Source organism: Orbicella franksi, chromosome 1 (genome assembly GCF_964199315.1).
Source record: "Orbicella franksi chromosome 1, jaOrbFran1.1, whole genome shotgun sequence".
NCBI lineage: Eukaryota > Metazoa > Cnidaria > Anthozoa > Scleractinia > Merulinidae > Orbicella > Orbicella franksi.
In genome coordinates, this window is record NC_138145.1 from 39,046,562 (window position 1) to 39,062,558 (window position 15,997).

General features: G+C 36.8%; 1 protein-coding gene across 1 annotated transcript; it reads right to left on the reverse strand.

The window, feature by feature from the left end:
- Window positions 1-703: 703 nt before the first annotated feature.
- On the reverse strand, window positions 704-11,321 carry LOC145499360 (epithelial sodium channel subunit alpha-like). The gene is made up of 13 exons (XM_081478912.1): window positions 10,596-11,321; window positions 9,295-9,406; window positions 9,095-9,172; window positions 8,584-8,851; window positions 7,734-7,867; window positions 6,878-7,041; window positions 6,122-6,232; window positions 4,177-4,291; window positions 3,469-3,547; window positions 2,682-2,739; window positions 1,899-1,960; window positions 1,463-1,538; window positions 704-896 (listed from the first exon to the last, which is right to left on the reverse strand). Exons 1-13 carry the CDS (start codon window positions 10,866-10,868, stop codon window positions 711-713), a joined length of 1,716 nt encoding a protein of 571 aa, XP_081335038.1. The 5' UTR covers window positions 10,869-11,321; the 3' UTR covers window positions 704-710.
- Window positions 11,322-15,997: the final 4,676 nt, after the last annotated feature.

Sequence of the window (15,997 nt, forward strand, 5' to 3'; positions counted from 1 at the left end):
CAGAAATGGATAAAGCATGTCGAAAATATCAAAATGGCCAAGTTTGAGGCCCCTGGCATTAAAGAGTAAGATCTTATGACGGTTTGAATTTTTAAAAAAATGAGAAAATTTTTACCGAAAACGTTGATGGACAGCAAGACCTTGCTCTCCAGCAACATTTCCCCACTATTCATTGTGGGTTCACGTACCACATGGTGACTAAAATGCACTTATCACAAGTTGCAACTGGTGAGGTAAATAGGCCACGTCCGATGTATGAATATTCTAACATGGCTCCGAGGCTTTCTGGACAAACTTCTATATTTGGTAGTGTTTCCTTTGTATCCAAGTCTCTTTTGGGAATTGAGAGACAAAAGAACCTTAAAAAATCTGCAATTACAATATTGATATATCAAATGTGGCCTATTACAAGGTGATCCATTTCTATTCATCCTTTTCCTTGGCACTCTACAATTACCAAACAACGAAAATCTCGTATTAACGTAGTGAGTGGTACTTTCTGTGTAGGTAACATGACGTACACCATGGTGTCTTTTTTCCACCCTTTGTTGCAACGAAAAAGTACAATTTACGACGTAACTACGTAAGGTCATTTCTATTGTGAGGGCTTCGTCTTTTGGGCGTGTTTACTTTTATTACGGTTTTTGTCCATGCAGAAATGGTAACTTTTAACGAGTCGCTATATTTATAGACATTTGGGGTACCTATATTCATGAGCTGTACTTAAACTCTTCAACATGAATAGTAGATGACTTTGTGTTCCCTCCCTTCTTCAGTTTCCTTCCCACACTGAGACATATGAGCAAAAGCAGCTCAAAAAGCTCTGCAAATGACAACACAGACATTCCTATCCACAGACCCAGCGATCCTCCAAGATCAGAAACAAAATTTGCCAGCTGCAAAATAATAATAACAATAAATAATAATAAAACAGAGCATCAGAAATGGGTCGATATATCTGACCGTGTTCACAAAAACATGCTCGCTCAAAGGGCTCAAAGACAGTCCCAGGGTCCTCAAGTGCTTTGACCACCGCTCCCCCCTCTCTGCTGAGGAGATTTGCACGTCACCTATGCACGTGGCATGTGCCTTTTCAGCAGGATTCCATGTAAACACTGAACCCTCAAATAATGTTCAACAACTTAACAGTGCCCAGTAACACAGTCAAAATCAACGTTATTTAACACTGAAAACTCAAGTCTAGCTAAGCGAAATCGCTCAGATGTAAATAAATATACCTTCTTTAAAACACCTTTCAAAATTAAACGCAATGTTGTGTGGAAAGACCACTAACTCTGCAGTCAAGTTATAAAGCGCCATGCATAAATATCACATATCATAAATAACGTTTTTTTTTTATAAGTGTCCCTTAGGGACTTGAGGCAGATTTGAGTCAGAACGGATGGAAATCACCCTGTAAGCATCTTTTTTGTTATGGGCCTATCGAAAAGATGTAACTTGCCTCATACGATGGTTCTTCCGAAATCACCTCGTAATTCAGCTCTTCAAAAAATATGTCCACCTTGAGAACATTGGCCCTAAAAGGGAACAAAGTTTACGGTAAATCATCTTTGAATTGTGAAAATTTTGTTTTCTCGTCACATCTCAAAGATACAATATCAGGTATAACATGATTCCTTCGTGAAATGGTATCTTTACATTTGGAGATATGAAACATGCATAGTCTAATTAACAAATTATATACTCAATACTCTTGATTCCTTATTTTTGGAACCTTCTGAAATGTAATCTGTAAAATGTTTCCCAAATTGGACGGTAAATAGTCACGTGGAGATATAATTTTACTCTGATTTAAAATATTTCTGTATCTATGGGAATTCTACTTGTTTTATAACATATCTGAAAACGGCAAAACAACAACAACAGCAACAGATTACCTGAAATTGTCGCTACCATCCACTTCTTTAGTCCGTTTCTTCAGCTCCGCCATGTAAAACGCCTAGTACGTAGTTTAGGAGATTTATGAATGACTAGTTGGTTACCACATGTATTACTTCAAAGAAATTCTTAGCAGCGTTAAATTAAGGCATGGCGTCTTTGTATTTAATTATAATGCTACTTTCAACTGCTTGTCCTAATTGACTTCAGTATCCAAGTATATAGTTAGTTGGTTGCATCCCATTGGTGCTTGGCTCGAAATAGATCAGTTCAGACCAATCTGATTTCGGTTATAATGAGAACAACTGTGAACCATATGCTTCTGTGTGAACTTGCTCCCAAGAAGTAAAATTTACGGAAACGTTGGTATACATAAACGTGTAAAAGTATGCCGAACTAGCGACTACTCGTGCAACCGACCAAAAAAGATCGAAAAAATCAACAAAAACAAACCTAATCAAACAAAATGAAAAAATGCACATTACATTTTGGAAGCGGAATTTGAAACGTGAGCAAAAGATAGTAGCATGAATGAGAGGTAGAAATTCCATTTTCTCTCGGTCCTCAAACTAAATGTAACGACACAAGAAAAAATCAGCGCCGGTCCTCATATCGCAGTGGTTTGTGAACATGCAATATCTCGTAACATATTGTGTACTAAGCTCATTCGATTTTTCACAATTGTTTTTAGCATTTCAATGTGTTTTTAGATGATAATGTATGATTAAATTTACTATCTACTGTCATTTGTTGGTTGTGCAACAGCTTTTTCTTATACAAACCTCATAAGCTTTGGTTGGCCAAAGGGAATAGGACGTAGAAAGCTTAAGAGTGATTTCCCTGCAAGAAAGTTCAAGAAAACGTCAAACTAACAATATCCCTGATCTGGATGTAATTTATGCGTTGAAATGATTGCCATGACATCAGTGACTTGACATGCCAAATGCTTTAAGGGGAATACAATTTAGATATCATATTTTATATAACTTTAGAAAACAATCCTAAGAAAATACGCGCGCTGATTGGTTAAAAACCGTGTTTCCATAACTCTATAGAAAGAGAACTAGCACGAGCTGTTGACGTAATGATGACGCGAGCAAGGAGAATTTACATTTTGATGATCAAGTAAGCAAGTTATTTCCCTTTTTTTTCGTCGCGGTGTTTTCTAAAGGAAATAGAAAAGATGTTCTCCGTGTTTCCATCGAGTTATAGAAACACTCGTGAAAGTTTGGGAGAACTCGAAAAAGCTGTGGAAACACTCGACTACGACTCGCGTTCCCACAGCATTTCTCGTTCGCCCAGACTTCCACTCGTGTTTCTATAACTCGATAGAAACACGGTACATGTTTTTCATTTCTTAGTAATGGAAATCACTGAGAAAATTGCAGGGGAAAATTTTCCTGAAGTGATGAAAAGTCCACATTAGGTGCTTAAGGAAAGGGTTCCCTAGATACAAACGCAGCTGATGTTGATATTCATGGCTTACTAAAAAGAAGCATGTGGTTTACTGAACGAGCTTCAAAAACAAATCAAAACAGAGAAATGTTGTAGAAATACACTTATTCCTACCTGCAGGGCGGTGGGCATGACTTGGAACAGTTCAAGGTTCCAGCTTTGAACTTACTTTTGACTCCCTTGAGGCACTTAGCTGCAAGTGGATAAGTTACCATTCGTACGTAATGTCGAGTGAAAGATTAGAAAAGGAACCAAGGAATGAAAACAACATTTGGCAGATTGCAGTAGTAAAAATGATCTGAGTCTTAATTTAATTAAAGATTTTGAGGCTTCCCTCTTCAATAATGTACTTAGGTGGGCCGTTCCAATCACCAATCATACGAATGAAAAAAACAAAAATACCAGTTGCTTCTGGTTGATTTAAAGAAACCTTTATATGAATGTTTGACTCTGGCGGAATTGACTTCTGCAAATTCAAAATATTCCTCGAAATTCAGATGAGACAAACCAAACACGATCTTATAGCATTCCATTATATTGAGAAAATGTCCTGCGAGTGGACAAGAATGGCCAGTTTAAGATATGGTTTGTTAAATTCCAACTACATGTTTCTCGATTAACATGTATGCTAGATGATGAGTCGAAAATTTCTGTAAAAAAATCCTAAGCCTTTTTACACGCAGGTGAAAATGATTTCGCATAAACAACATTTCAAAACTCCTAAACTTTCTTTGTCCCTGGACCAATCATTTGTTTTACGATCCACCCGATGGTGTTAAACAGAAAAAAAAAAACAAATGTAATTGATTAAAAAATGCTTACCAACTGTCTTATTCGTAATGTTACAGACCGGTGTATCTTCCAGCCTTGGAAATTTATATTCCATGCATCCACAAAATTCGCGTTGATTTGAGGCCCAGCAAGATTTCTTGCATGCCTGCAGGGGAAAGTGGAAAGATAAGAACTAAACCCTTGTTAAAAAGGTATTGTGACTTTCCTTTGGAATGCTTTCTTGGGGGGTAAACAGTGTCTGTAATTAAACTTAAAATAGCTAGTACAAAAGATGTCTTGTAGTCATCAAAGACGGATGATCAAAACAATTTTCCGGACACTCCCAAAATAATCGATAGCTCGTTTTATGGAACACCGTACTCTTTGATGCATCAATATGGAATGTTAACACAAAACGTATTAGCGACTGAGGTTTGCCCGTGTTCAAAACAAGTTGGCCATTCCCGTGTTACGCTGTGCTTCTATTTCAAAACGAGTGCAGGAGTGCTCGAGTAAAACCTTTCAGTTGAAAATGTGTTTGATTCGCTTGAAAGTGAACGTGCAGGTGAAACACAATTTCACAACAATGGTTTTGCACGAAGACTCGTTTTCGCACAAAGGTAAAAGGCATTTCGGAAGTATCTTGTTTCGTTGCTATTGGGTTGTTTTAAAGTATGGCTAGTTATTTCCTAACTGCTGCAGCAGGATGGTAAATGTTTTCCCCATTAGTGTACGTCTTGACACCGGACACTTATTGTCGGGGTTATTTATCTAAGTGGTCTTGACGTGTGTGTGCAAGGTATTGCCGAGCTCTTGGTCCTAAATATAGAAAAAATATCATTAATGTCTCAATGGGGTTAACCATTAGCCGTAAAACGGAGTAATAATTTGGCCGTTAGGCGTTCGTAAAAATGGGAAAATTTTAACCGCAAAAAACATTTTAGCCACGATGGTAATAAAATTTTTGTACGTTAACCCTAAAAGAAATAAATTAACCGTTATTAAGAATGATTGCCAGACACTACTGCGCACTCTCGAGAGCTTTTGGCTTCAAGTAAGACGCCACAAAATGTAACACCTCGCGACAACTTACATGAGTTACATAGGCCATTTTCGAGTTGCTTTTGCCTCTGTTAGGTCAAAACGAGTCTTCGTGTGAAACCACTCACATGAAAACGAGATCTGCCTACAGGTTCATTTTCATGCAAATTAAACTCATTTTTCACGAGGACTCGTTTTGAAACAAAGGCACGAGGTAAGTCGGAAATGGCCTGGTCACGGTTTCAACTCAAACGCCATTGTGTATGCGGAGCTTTATGCTTCTTTCCTTCTGATGTCAGTTCGTAGTTGTGAAAATCGAATAAACTGTTGGAAGAAAAATTACAAATGCCTCAAAGAGAGAAGGTAAGGTCATAAGAAGAAGGTAAGGTAAGAAGAAGGTAAGATTCATAACGAGTAACATCGAATAACGAATGGTTCATAATGGTTCATAACGGATAGCATCGTCTATAGCCAACTAGATTGCCCTCAGCCAGTTGGGATTCTTAACAATGTTATGTTCAATTCGAATTACTTGTTTCAGTTGTTTGCTCGGCCCTACCAGCCTTTGTGCTATAAACACTACCAAGCTTAACTATACGTTATTTATTTTTATTTATTTACTTGACTGCTGAAAGTGCGTAATGCGGACTGGAAATCATTTTTAACCGTTAGTATCAGTTAGATGACACGGAGAGAAGTAAGAACACGCGCCATTTTATCATGATTTCCTACCACATCCCCAAACAAGGGAAGTCAAGGCTCCTCAATATGTAAAACGTGAAATAGGTTTTAAAAATGTCGCTAGCCTGTTGACGTATAAAGAACTGAACAATAACAGTGTGTCGTCGTTTTCAAGAGGGAATATTAGGTTCCAGAGTTGAGGTCAAGTGAGTTACTATCACATTGTACATTCATGTTTAATACAGTAAAGACCGTAATTGGACAGTGCACTTACAGTAGTGGAATAGTTCACTTTCATCTTCTGCTGATATATGTTGTACTTATCAGATGTAGAATCACTCACGCATAGATTCTCTGAAAACGGATCCCTCCTTTCGATGAGAACCTTGCAGAATACAAACAACACGACGTTATTTATAAACACTTCAATTATAATAATGATAACTTTGTTTACGTGTCGATGAGGTTCAGTATTGCTGCTAATTGAGGACACCTAAAAAGAATTGCAATTATCAGGACGATGCACAAATTTAAGTTTTAAACATTATAAATAATATATTATCATATAAAAGCCTATCTATCAAAATAAAAATACAAAAGTGAATAAAGAATGAAGAAGGTAGTCAAGTTGAACACATATCTATTTTGCCTCGTAAGAGACCGATTTTGCATCTTTGAGAGTGATTAACTTGACAGCTGATAGTCTGCCCCATTATTCCCAACTTCTTTATGTTCACAACTGATTTATGTACGTGATTGGTTATCATACTTGTTAATAGGGAGTTCACGTGCTATTTCGTGCCTTTATAACAGTTAATGTACCTTAATTAAATATAACATCAATTTCAATCATTTGGTTAATTGATACGAAGCGAGTAATGAGCTCTCTGTTAAGGATAACGAAGTATTTTCTAGTAAGGGTCAGAAAAACTTGGAAATTTCGTTGCTTAGTGCTCTTTAGCAGGGTCAGTCTTGGAGCCGGAAGACCTTAATTCTTTTAAAAAACCTGTAAATGTAAAATAGTTCCAACCTTTCGCATTCCAATCGATGTTGCATATCCTGGTGCAAGGCTTAAGCCCTTGTCAAGAGGAAATGGCATTTCTCCTTGGTTTGAGATGTGAATTCTGACTCCTGCTTCTGGCGTCAAAGCTCCAATGTATTGCTCTTGTTCGATGTTTAGCTCCAAACTCAATCCTAAAAATGATATGCAATTAAACAAACAAGACGGTCATTTTAAAGTGGAAAAGAGGTACCTGGAAGTAATTGGGACTACCAGAATGTGTAAGTTAATAATAGGCAGCAGATTTTGACCATTTTGTTTGTTGAAGCACAGTCTGTTGTGGACTTCGATTTCAATAACTGTGTTGCTGAACATAGGACCACGAAAGCTATTTGCCATAATAATTATACCTTAGGATTTGAAGTTTATTGAATTTGCAGGGTGATAGAGATGCAACATAACAAATGCAACATAATAAAAAGGGAAATGAAAACAACAAAGGAAGTAAGCTGTCCCCTGAACTCAGTAATGAGCTAAGGACGGCACTTTGGTCTTACTAGGACTTTCCACTATGGTATTGCCAACAAATCAGCCATACAGTATTTAACAAAGAAGCTTAAGCATATTTGGTCATAGATAATAAACTGTAGTGCATAATACATGGATTGGGGCCACGAGACGAAAGTCGGAAAATTTGTACAAAGGTAAGTTGCAGCTAATGAACAGGGTTAGCTTGATTTTATGGGAAGAAGGGCGATAATTTGGTTGCATTCAAGCTAAACCAAAAGTATCAAATCCTGAATGTTACATCAGTTGAAGAGATCGTTTAGTATTGTTTGACTGCTTTAGGCTTGTCATTTCCTAAATCAAGCAATGTCCAACTAACCATATGAAGGACCAGGCTCACTTGATTTCAAAACCTTAGTGTCCAATCTACTTTCTGTAGTTCCTCCATTGAAAACGTAGCAGTTCCCGTACGCAAAATGCCAAAAGTGGCTCCAGAATTCACTGGAATAATTCCTAAGGAAAACATTCAAAGGGATAATCATCCCAGAAAACGACGATGCACTAGAATGGTTCATACATGTAACTTGTGAGTAAATTTATACGAGGAACAAGATCACTGCAGTTAAGATTTCCCCGGGGGTTACTCCCAGAAAAATTGGGTGGGGATGTGCGGCACGCTTTCCAAAACCCTTTACCCTATTTATGACCAAAATTTGCAATTTTTCCCTACCCTATTTATGACCTGACCAAATATTCGATGCCCTATTTATGACCGTTGCGGCTGGTACAGTTGTCCTAAACATAACTTATGAAGGGCCCTTGTTGATGGTCTTATTGATAATGACGAATTTGAAAACTAGATTGCAAATTTATGACCAAAATGGCCAAAATCGGTACCCCATTTATGACCAAAACTGCTAAAAAAACCATACCCTTTGGGGCCGCACATACCTATATAGCCCATATAAGGGAGTACCTCCCTGGGACAATTTGGCATTAATTTGCGTTTTCATGAGCTAAGCTAGTAGTATGACTCGAGATAACATTTACAACACTACGGCATTTCTGTTATATATTTATATGTTATATTCTAATGCACATATATGGCTCGTTCTATAGGCTTTCATCGCGGGCAGACGTTGCAAAGTAACAAAAGGATATTGTAGGTAATTTTGAGTATTTTGAACCAAAACATCGTGGAAAAATATCGGCAAAGTTAATTTACATACGCACAGTACACCCCGCGATAAGTGCAATGAACCACAAAGTCTTCAAATTGGTGACCCAATGCTCTCAGCAAGCCAGGATCTTGCTGCGCCATTATTGTCTTCAGGTGCTCCCTATCTAGAAAATCAGCTTCCAATTCTCCTCCTATACCATCGTCTTCACCATCTTCATCACTTTCATCTCCTCCATCACCTTTATCTGCTCCATCAGGCTGATCTTGTTCTTCAGCCTGGTCGTCTTCGCTACCCTCGTCTTCTCCGTTCTTTTCGTCTTAACAACAACAACCACCATTTTATTTTGCATAATAATACAGAGAATATCATACAGCAAAGAATACATTAAACTTAAATAAGCAAAAAAACTACTCAAAAGAGTAAAAACTAAACAAGCTGAGTAGTTACAAGAATTATTACGCTTTAAATCGGTTGTAGGAAAAATAAAGAAAAGAAGAGGTGGAAAGAGAAAAAAAAATATAGATATGAATATAAAAAGAAATATAAGTAATAACAGTACCAGTTATAGACAGAGCATTGTTTAATTGAACCAAAACATCATTGTCTTCTCCATCACCTTCATCCCGGCCAGGATACCCTGATGTTGAAAATCAAGTTGGTAATATGAAATGTAAATTGCAAAAAATCTTCTGGTAAATTGGAGGTAAAAACACAGAGCAATTTCTATCGTGTCAACTATCAGAAGAAAGTGAAACTTACTGTTTAACAGAGATCTTATCACAAATTCACTTCTGAGAGATTCTGATTCGTTCACCTCATTAACTCTCAAAGCATTCATGCCACAGATTGTTATGGCAGGAAAATGTAGACTCTAAAAAATGATCAGAGATACATTCACCGTAATTTATCATGTAATCGTCTAACTATACGTATAACCTTATAATCAGTACATTTTTGAAAAGAAGGCTCACAAAAGCTGGTCATTGATTTCCCGCCACAAATTTGATTGTCAACTGTTTCCCGTAGTCATTTGACAATACCATGGGAACCTTGTCTTGACATAGAGATCAAAATAAACTACTTCATCTTTTTTCCTACATCAACGTTGTAGTATTAGCTATAGTACCCTTTTACATTCCACTGTCATTTTCTGGGATGAGTTTTCTGTCAGTTTAGGTTATTTACTGACTTGGTTACACATGTAACATAGGGATATCCAATATGGCGGATCAATGCATATGGTGACGAACTTAATGACGTCATGTGAGGTCAGATGAGGTTATGACCCGAAAAATGAGAGCTTTCTTTTAGATAATTGTTATCCATATTGATTACAAAGAAAACAGAAGGAGGGAATTCAGTCCAACACCCTCCACTCCCAGCCCCTTGCCCTATACCGCGGTAGGGGTATTAGTTGCAATATGCGTCCGAAGATTAAAATTGGAGGATGTAGTAATTTCTGTGATCTTTTGCCTCAAAAAGACAATCAGAATTATTGATTGATACTTGGGCAACACTCATCGTTTTTGAGAGCCAATTTTTGCGTTGATGACAATTTAATTAATTGGCGTTGACTTTGAAAACGCCCTCTGAGGCTGAGGGCGTATGTTATTAGTAGGGAACGAAAGCCTACAAGATAAAAAGAAAAGAAAACTATACAAAATGATATTAACATTCGAATTCAACAACAAGTTTGGTTGCCTAACATACCAGTCGAGTGACGCGATGAAAATATTAAACGAAAGGTAAATAATCAAATAGAGCTAGAAAAACAGGCAAAACATGAAATATGATTCATTCTCAAACTCATTAATAATTCATCAAGTTTAGACAAAGGAAATCATGACCGTGACGGTGTTTGGATATCTAATTTTAATTCGGCATAGATTTTGAAGATTTTGTTTCTCTGTTTTCTCCATAGTTTCCGCTTCAGTTGAGAAGTCATATCAAACACTCACGGCAGTGTTTGACCACATTTCCAAACACCTCAAAGCTCGTCAAAAATACTCCGCTGCGCATCGTATCTTCAACTCTCGTCTCGGTGTTTGGAAGTGTGATCAAACACGGTCTTTCGTGTTTGATATATTACTCACCGTGTTATGAGCTATGTGCACGTGTGTAGCCAGAGGACGTTTGCGGTAAATCACGTGAAGATCATGAACCTGCCACGAGACAAGGGCCAGGCAAGCCAGTATAGAAATAACCCAGAAGGTTTTCCTAATCCGATGACGTGAAGCAACAATCCTTCCTGCTCCATGCATTGAAGTGTATCCTAAGAAATCGTGCAGCAGGAGGGCAACAGAGCGGTATTCGTCTTGCTCAACAGTTTCCATTTCTCACTTGCGATTTGGTAATTAAACTTAACTCGATCTTTAAGCGAAGGGCTGTTTACATCCGTTGGTTATGTCCCTGACGTCTACAGCAATGGAACAAATCAAGACCTAATTTAGTTTCACACACTTTGCTAGCCTGATCTGAGCCATAACTAAATTCAATTTACGGCTATCGTCTTAACATGCCGTGCAGATCTGCATGGGCTTGCTTATGATTACGATGGATTTAATCTTTATCTGATCTTGTTTTCAATTTAAAGTTTTCATGGGCATTACAATTCCGGTTTGCGTGGGATTATTTATTTATCTTAGCAATAATTTCTTTGTCACGGTTTGGTGTCATGATATTACATTCAAATGGAATATATATTTTCTCGAATGACATTTGAGACCGTTATTTTTATTATGATATGTTTGATGCATTCAGTCATCAGTTCTTTCAGTTCTTTTTAACGAAAAGAAAAAAAAGAAAGAAAAGGTTATGAAACATGCGTATCAGAAATCTTTCTGCCCCAGGCAATAAAACCTTTTCTTCAAAACTGGAAAATAAAAAGATAATAATATCTACATAAGGTAATGATCTAGTGAGCCAATCTTTTTAGGGAGGTCATAATGGGATCGGAATATATATTGAATTGCGCGGACATATTATTTGTTATATTTCAATTTGTTTCTTTGATCTTCATTTATAGTTACTGAAGGATGTAACTTGAAATTTTTTTGAAGTCTCGTAAAAAGTTCGGTGTTGTTGGGAATTATAAAAACAATTAAGTTTTTTTATTTGCATTAGGAATAGTCTTATCAAAATATATGCATGATGTATTTTTAATTGTTGAACTATTAGGACGGCCACCATGGAAGTATTGAACAAAATGTGATCACTTTCAATAGACTTGAAGCTGTGCTGTATCACGAAAGTCAATAAGCCACGAGAAAATAATCAAGACTACTGATATATTAGGATTGCAAGCCTCTCTTTTCAGTGTGTGAAATATCACTGGAAAACAGTTATTTGAAAATCAGTAAAAAGGATGCGAAAAAACAAACAAACTAAATAAAGACTTGACAAAACAAGATAGAATTCTAACTTTACGGACAATTATTTGCTTTTACGCACTGATTTATCTGATGCAAGGATTCCTAACAAAATAAAAAATTTAATTTGAAAAAGGCTCTCTTTTTGCGAAGACAAAACCAGTTCGTCATCTTTTACAATTCTGTCCATTAAATTATACATTTGTTACCATTTTTCCTGAAACAGGCTCTTTATATAATATAAAGGTAAAGCACTTATGAAGCAGTTCAGGTTTGTGGAACAACACTCAGCAATGACTAGAGCAAATTGAAAGGACTAAAGAAGTACTAAAGTAATTATGACTAAAGTTAGAGAGGATAGAAACGACATACATAATCTCTTGATATTGGACATTTCTGTATTTGATTCATGTTGAATTGCTACAATAATATTGCTTTGTCAGTCTTGGCTACAGTTTACCGAGTTCTCAGTCGATCGAAATTTGAAGTTCAGAAAACCATGATGCCTAAACATACCTTTCAAGTAACGTTTTTCCTTCAACCGGCTTTAGGCATCATTGTCTTCAGTTCTTTAATTCTTACTACTGATGTTTTTTGATGAATGTACGTATGGACGCATGAATTTTAAAAACGCTATTAAATTAAGATTGCCTTTTATAATGCAAAGAGATGAGACGTCACTAGCTAAGGCAAACATGAGTCCAATGATATTTTGTTTCAATAATTTCTTTGAAAATGTTTTTGTCATTGAAAAAAAGAGAAAATAATAATAAAAAATAAATGTAATATTTATTTCCCATCCGCGTACATAACATATATATCGAAATGGAACTGAAACGAAAATCGTTAAAAACCAACCTAACTGTATATTTATTACCAAATCAAGCATTTTCGTGTCTTCAAGGCGTCGCCAGCTATTACAAAAAGGTGCACTGGTGTAATCCAAAAAACATTGCTAATCCTGGATTAGTTTGGCTAAGAATAATATTATTACAGAGAAACCCTGCTAACACCAACTCGCTGAGCTCGAAATCCTCGCTGACGGAAACAAAAGCCGATTCCTTTGGATTTGATCCACTTTTAGGAGAGCCATTTTCTATCTGTAAATTAAAATTCAGTTAATTAACTCCAGCAATTACTACTTTCCCTTGGCTCGAATGATATGCTAAACGCATTTATCATCTGTCAGTTGGAAACATCTACATAAGTCACTAATGTGTCAAATGTAAATGTCTAGTAAAGTGATTCGGGTACACAATACTAAAACTGACTCGTCAATGTGAATAGATGACACAAGAACATTGCTCATTAATTATTAACATGATAATTAAAATTTAACGCCAATTCCGCTAACTCGAACCTCGCTAACTTGAACTTGTTTTTGTTCCCCTTCGAACTGCTCTCCAGCGTGACATCAAAGATGCATGATCTGGTAATGTTAGTTTTCAACGGTTTTCATTTCAGTTTCCGCCGAGTCAAAGAAGGACATATTGCTATATTTTATGAGTGACCTCTACTTCTAGTAAACCGGCTTTGTGAGTTAACGTCGATGGTTTCTCGCCAAAACAATTTACCTGCTAGATGCTGGGAAACAACATCTGGCACGACAATATAGTTTATTCAACTCTTTATAACAAGTGATATTTTTATTTATCCTACCCCTCTCCAAAACATATAGCACAACAAAAAACACTGTTGTTTAGGCTTGCTCTGTTTGTTGAGAAGGGTGTTTGACAAGGAATCCGCAACAAACTCTATAATCTTTTGGATAAACTTAGCCCTATTGGAAAACCTTAGCCAGCATAGCTAGTTAATTTTAAACATTAACCGCGGGGCAGCATAATTTTTTTATTGTCTAGAAAATAATTTTCTTTTTTAGAGGGTACTTTTTAAGGACATTCGCCCCCATTGCTACTACATGTATGTGAGAACTTACAAACATTTCGCATTTTCTGCCCTCATGTGACCGAAGTTTTTCTTCAAATACGGACGGGCAAGGTTAATATGAGCTAATATGTACTAATTTTTTGAGGCCTATTCTACCTCAAGGAACGTGCAAAGGTTTGCTTAATAGACTTAGTTGTGTTGAATTGCGTGCATTTAACTGATCTAAATTTCACTAGAGTAGCTTTTTTTATTGCTGATGGTCGCACGTAAAGATTGTCTGAAAATGACAGAAGCTTCTGAAAACGTTTAGTCTTCAATGTGCCTTATTTCAAAACAAGCACGGTGACCCCCAATTTTTCCGTTTGTTTCCTTTTTCGCAACAGTTGATCTTCACCTTACTGCATGAGTTTTTAAAAAATATGTACGTGGGAACATTTTGGGCTGAACGTCCTTTTAAACTCCCTTTCCAAAATGTCAGTAAAGCTCTTGCCCTCCCTTGAAGTGCAGTTAAATTTGATGAAAGTGTACAGTGCAAGAATAGAAAAACAGTAAACACCATTTTTTTCTTATTTTCGGTCATTTGTTCCCAACTCCCGATAACTCGAACTCCTGATAATTCGAACCTTTTTCGATTTCCCTTGAGGGTTCGAGTTATCGGGAGTCGACGAGGCGGGTCTGAAACAGTGTTTTGATATAAAGGAAGAACTTCGCTTAGAGCTGGAGCCGAGCTTTGTTGGCGAGCGATTGAACTCGGATTGCAGGTAAGCTTTTTGGACAAACAAAATATATACGATTTATTTACATTGTTAACTGCAATAATATGTATTTCTTCCCTTTTGATCGGGTTCTAGCATGCTTCTAAGTTAGCTTCGTTCTGCATGAAACATCATCGTGTATGTATCCCCCGCGCCATACTGTATGCGTATTTTCGTGTGTTGCCCCCCCCCCCCACGCACCACAGGCAGTATCTTCAGCATCTCGCGACTGTTCCCCCACTCCCCCCCCCCCCACACACACAGCAGACAAGATCAAATAAATAGAATGTCTATATCTGCCTTAGAAGGTGAATAATTTTATCTCAGATAAATATTTATTTGTCTTTGTTCAATCATAACGAGATTTTTCTAGAGTAATTTACCTGGAATGAGGCAACACATGGCAATTAAGCTTATGTGTAAACTGCTATATGTTTTGGAAATTGATTTGTTTGAAATGCTTTTACTTGTATTGTACTTGTATGGGTTATTGACTAGTGTGAGGTCAAGATGGCTGGATATTGGCCAAGTTCTTTTTTTGCGAATTTATGGACCGACACAGAGTCGAGGTTGATAAACTCGCAATTTGATTTGATTCATCTTGCCTGCTCACGGAGCTAACCATATAATAAATATTTGTATCAGTCAATTTGAAACACAGGGGAGGTGGGGTACTCCCAGAAAAATTGGCTAGGGGCACCTCCGAAAACCCTTGCCCTATTTAAGAGCGAAATCTGTTTTGTTTCGCTACGATTTTTCCTACCCTACTAATGCGCAGGCCAAAAATTTGATACCCTTACTGACCCTTATTAAATCAATACCCTAGCTGTTTCAGACCTGGCAGCATTTAAGAATGTTTTGTACACGCAAGGTAAATCTTGCAAGTGATGTTACCATTTCAGCTAATTTTTATCGAGACAGGTTAAATTAAAGTAAGAAATTTTGCCAACTACCGTATGTATTCTACTAGTTTTCTCTAAGATTTTTCTTGATGCTGATATATTATCTGATATTTTGTTGCGTGTGTTGTCTGCAGTCGCCAACTACCAAATGTATGTTTTCTCATCCAAAATTAACATCTGCTTAAAATGCTCGTTTGCAGCCTGATATGTGTTTTCAATTACAGTTACTGATCTTAGAGACCTAAAGACAATTTTACTAGAAATTAGACCTACAGACAAACATTTCTGGATCAATGTTGGAGATAATGATCACGGTGTGAAAGGTCAAAATGTCAGGCAGTTAGCTTATAACAAGTGCCTAGTCTACAAGAGGCTCTCAATTTTTGTGTTTTATAGCTTCATTTTTTGTTTTGCCCAAGCTAGATTTACAATAAAAACTTAGATTAAGGGATACTTTAACCAGAAAAATTGTTTTGACAGGTACATGTAAAATTGAAATTGAACTAAATTTTGACATGACACAACATTGTGAGTCAAAGCATATAATTTT

Bases quoted from the DNA above. Each gene is read 5' to 3' on its own strand.
- LOC145499360 (XM_081478912.1), bottom strand. From the start codon at position 10,868: ATGGAAACTGTTGAGCAAGACGAATACCGCTCTGTTGCCCTCCTGCTG. The intron at 7,042-7,733 runs GTTAGTTGGACA...TATCATTTTTAG, and splicing joins TGAGCCTGGTCCTTCATATG to GATTGAGTTTGGAGCTAAAC. The intron at 2,740-3,468 runs GTAGGAATAAGT...ACTTTCTTGCAG, and splicing joins TCATGCCCACCGCCCTGCAG to GGAAATCACTCTTAAGCTTT.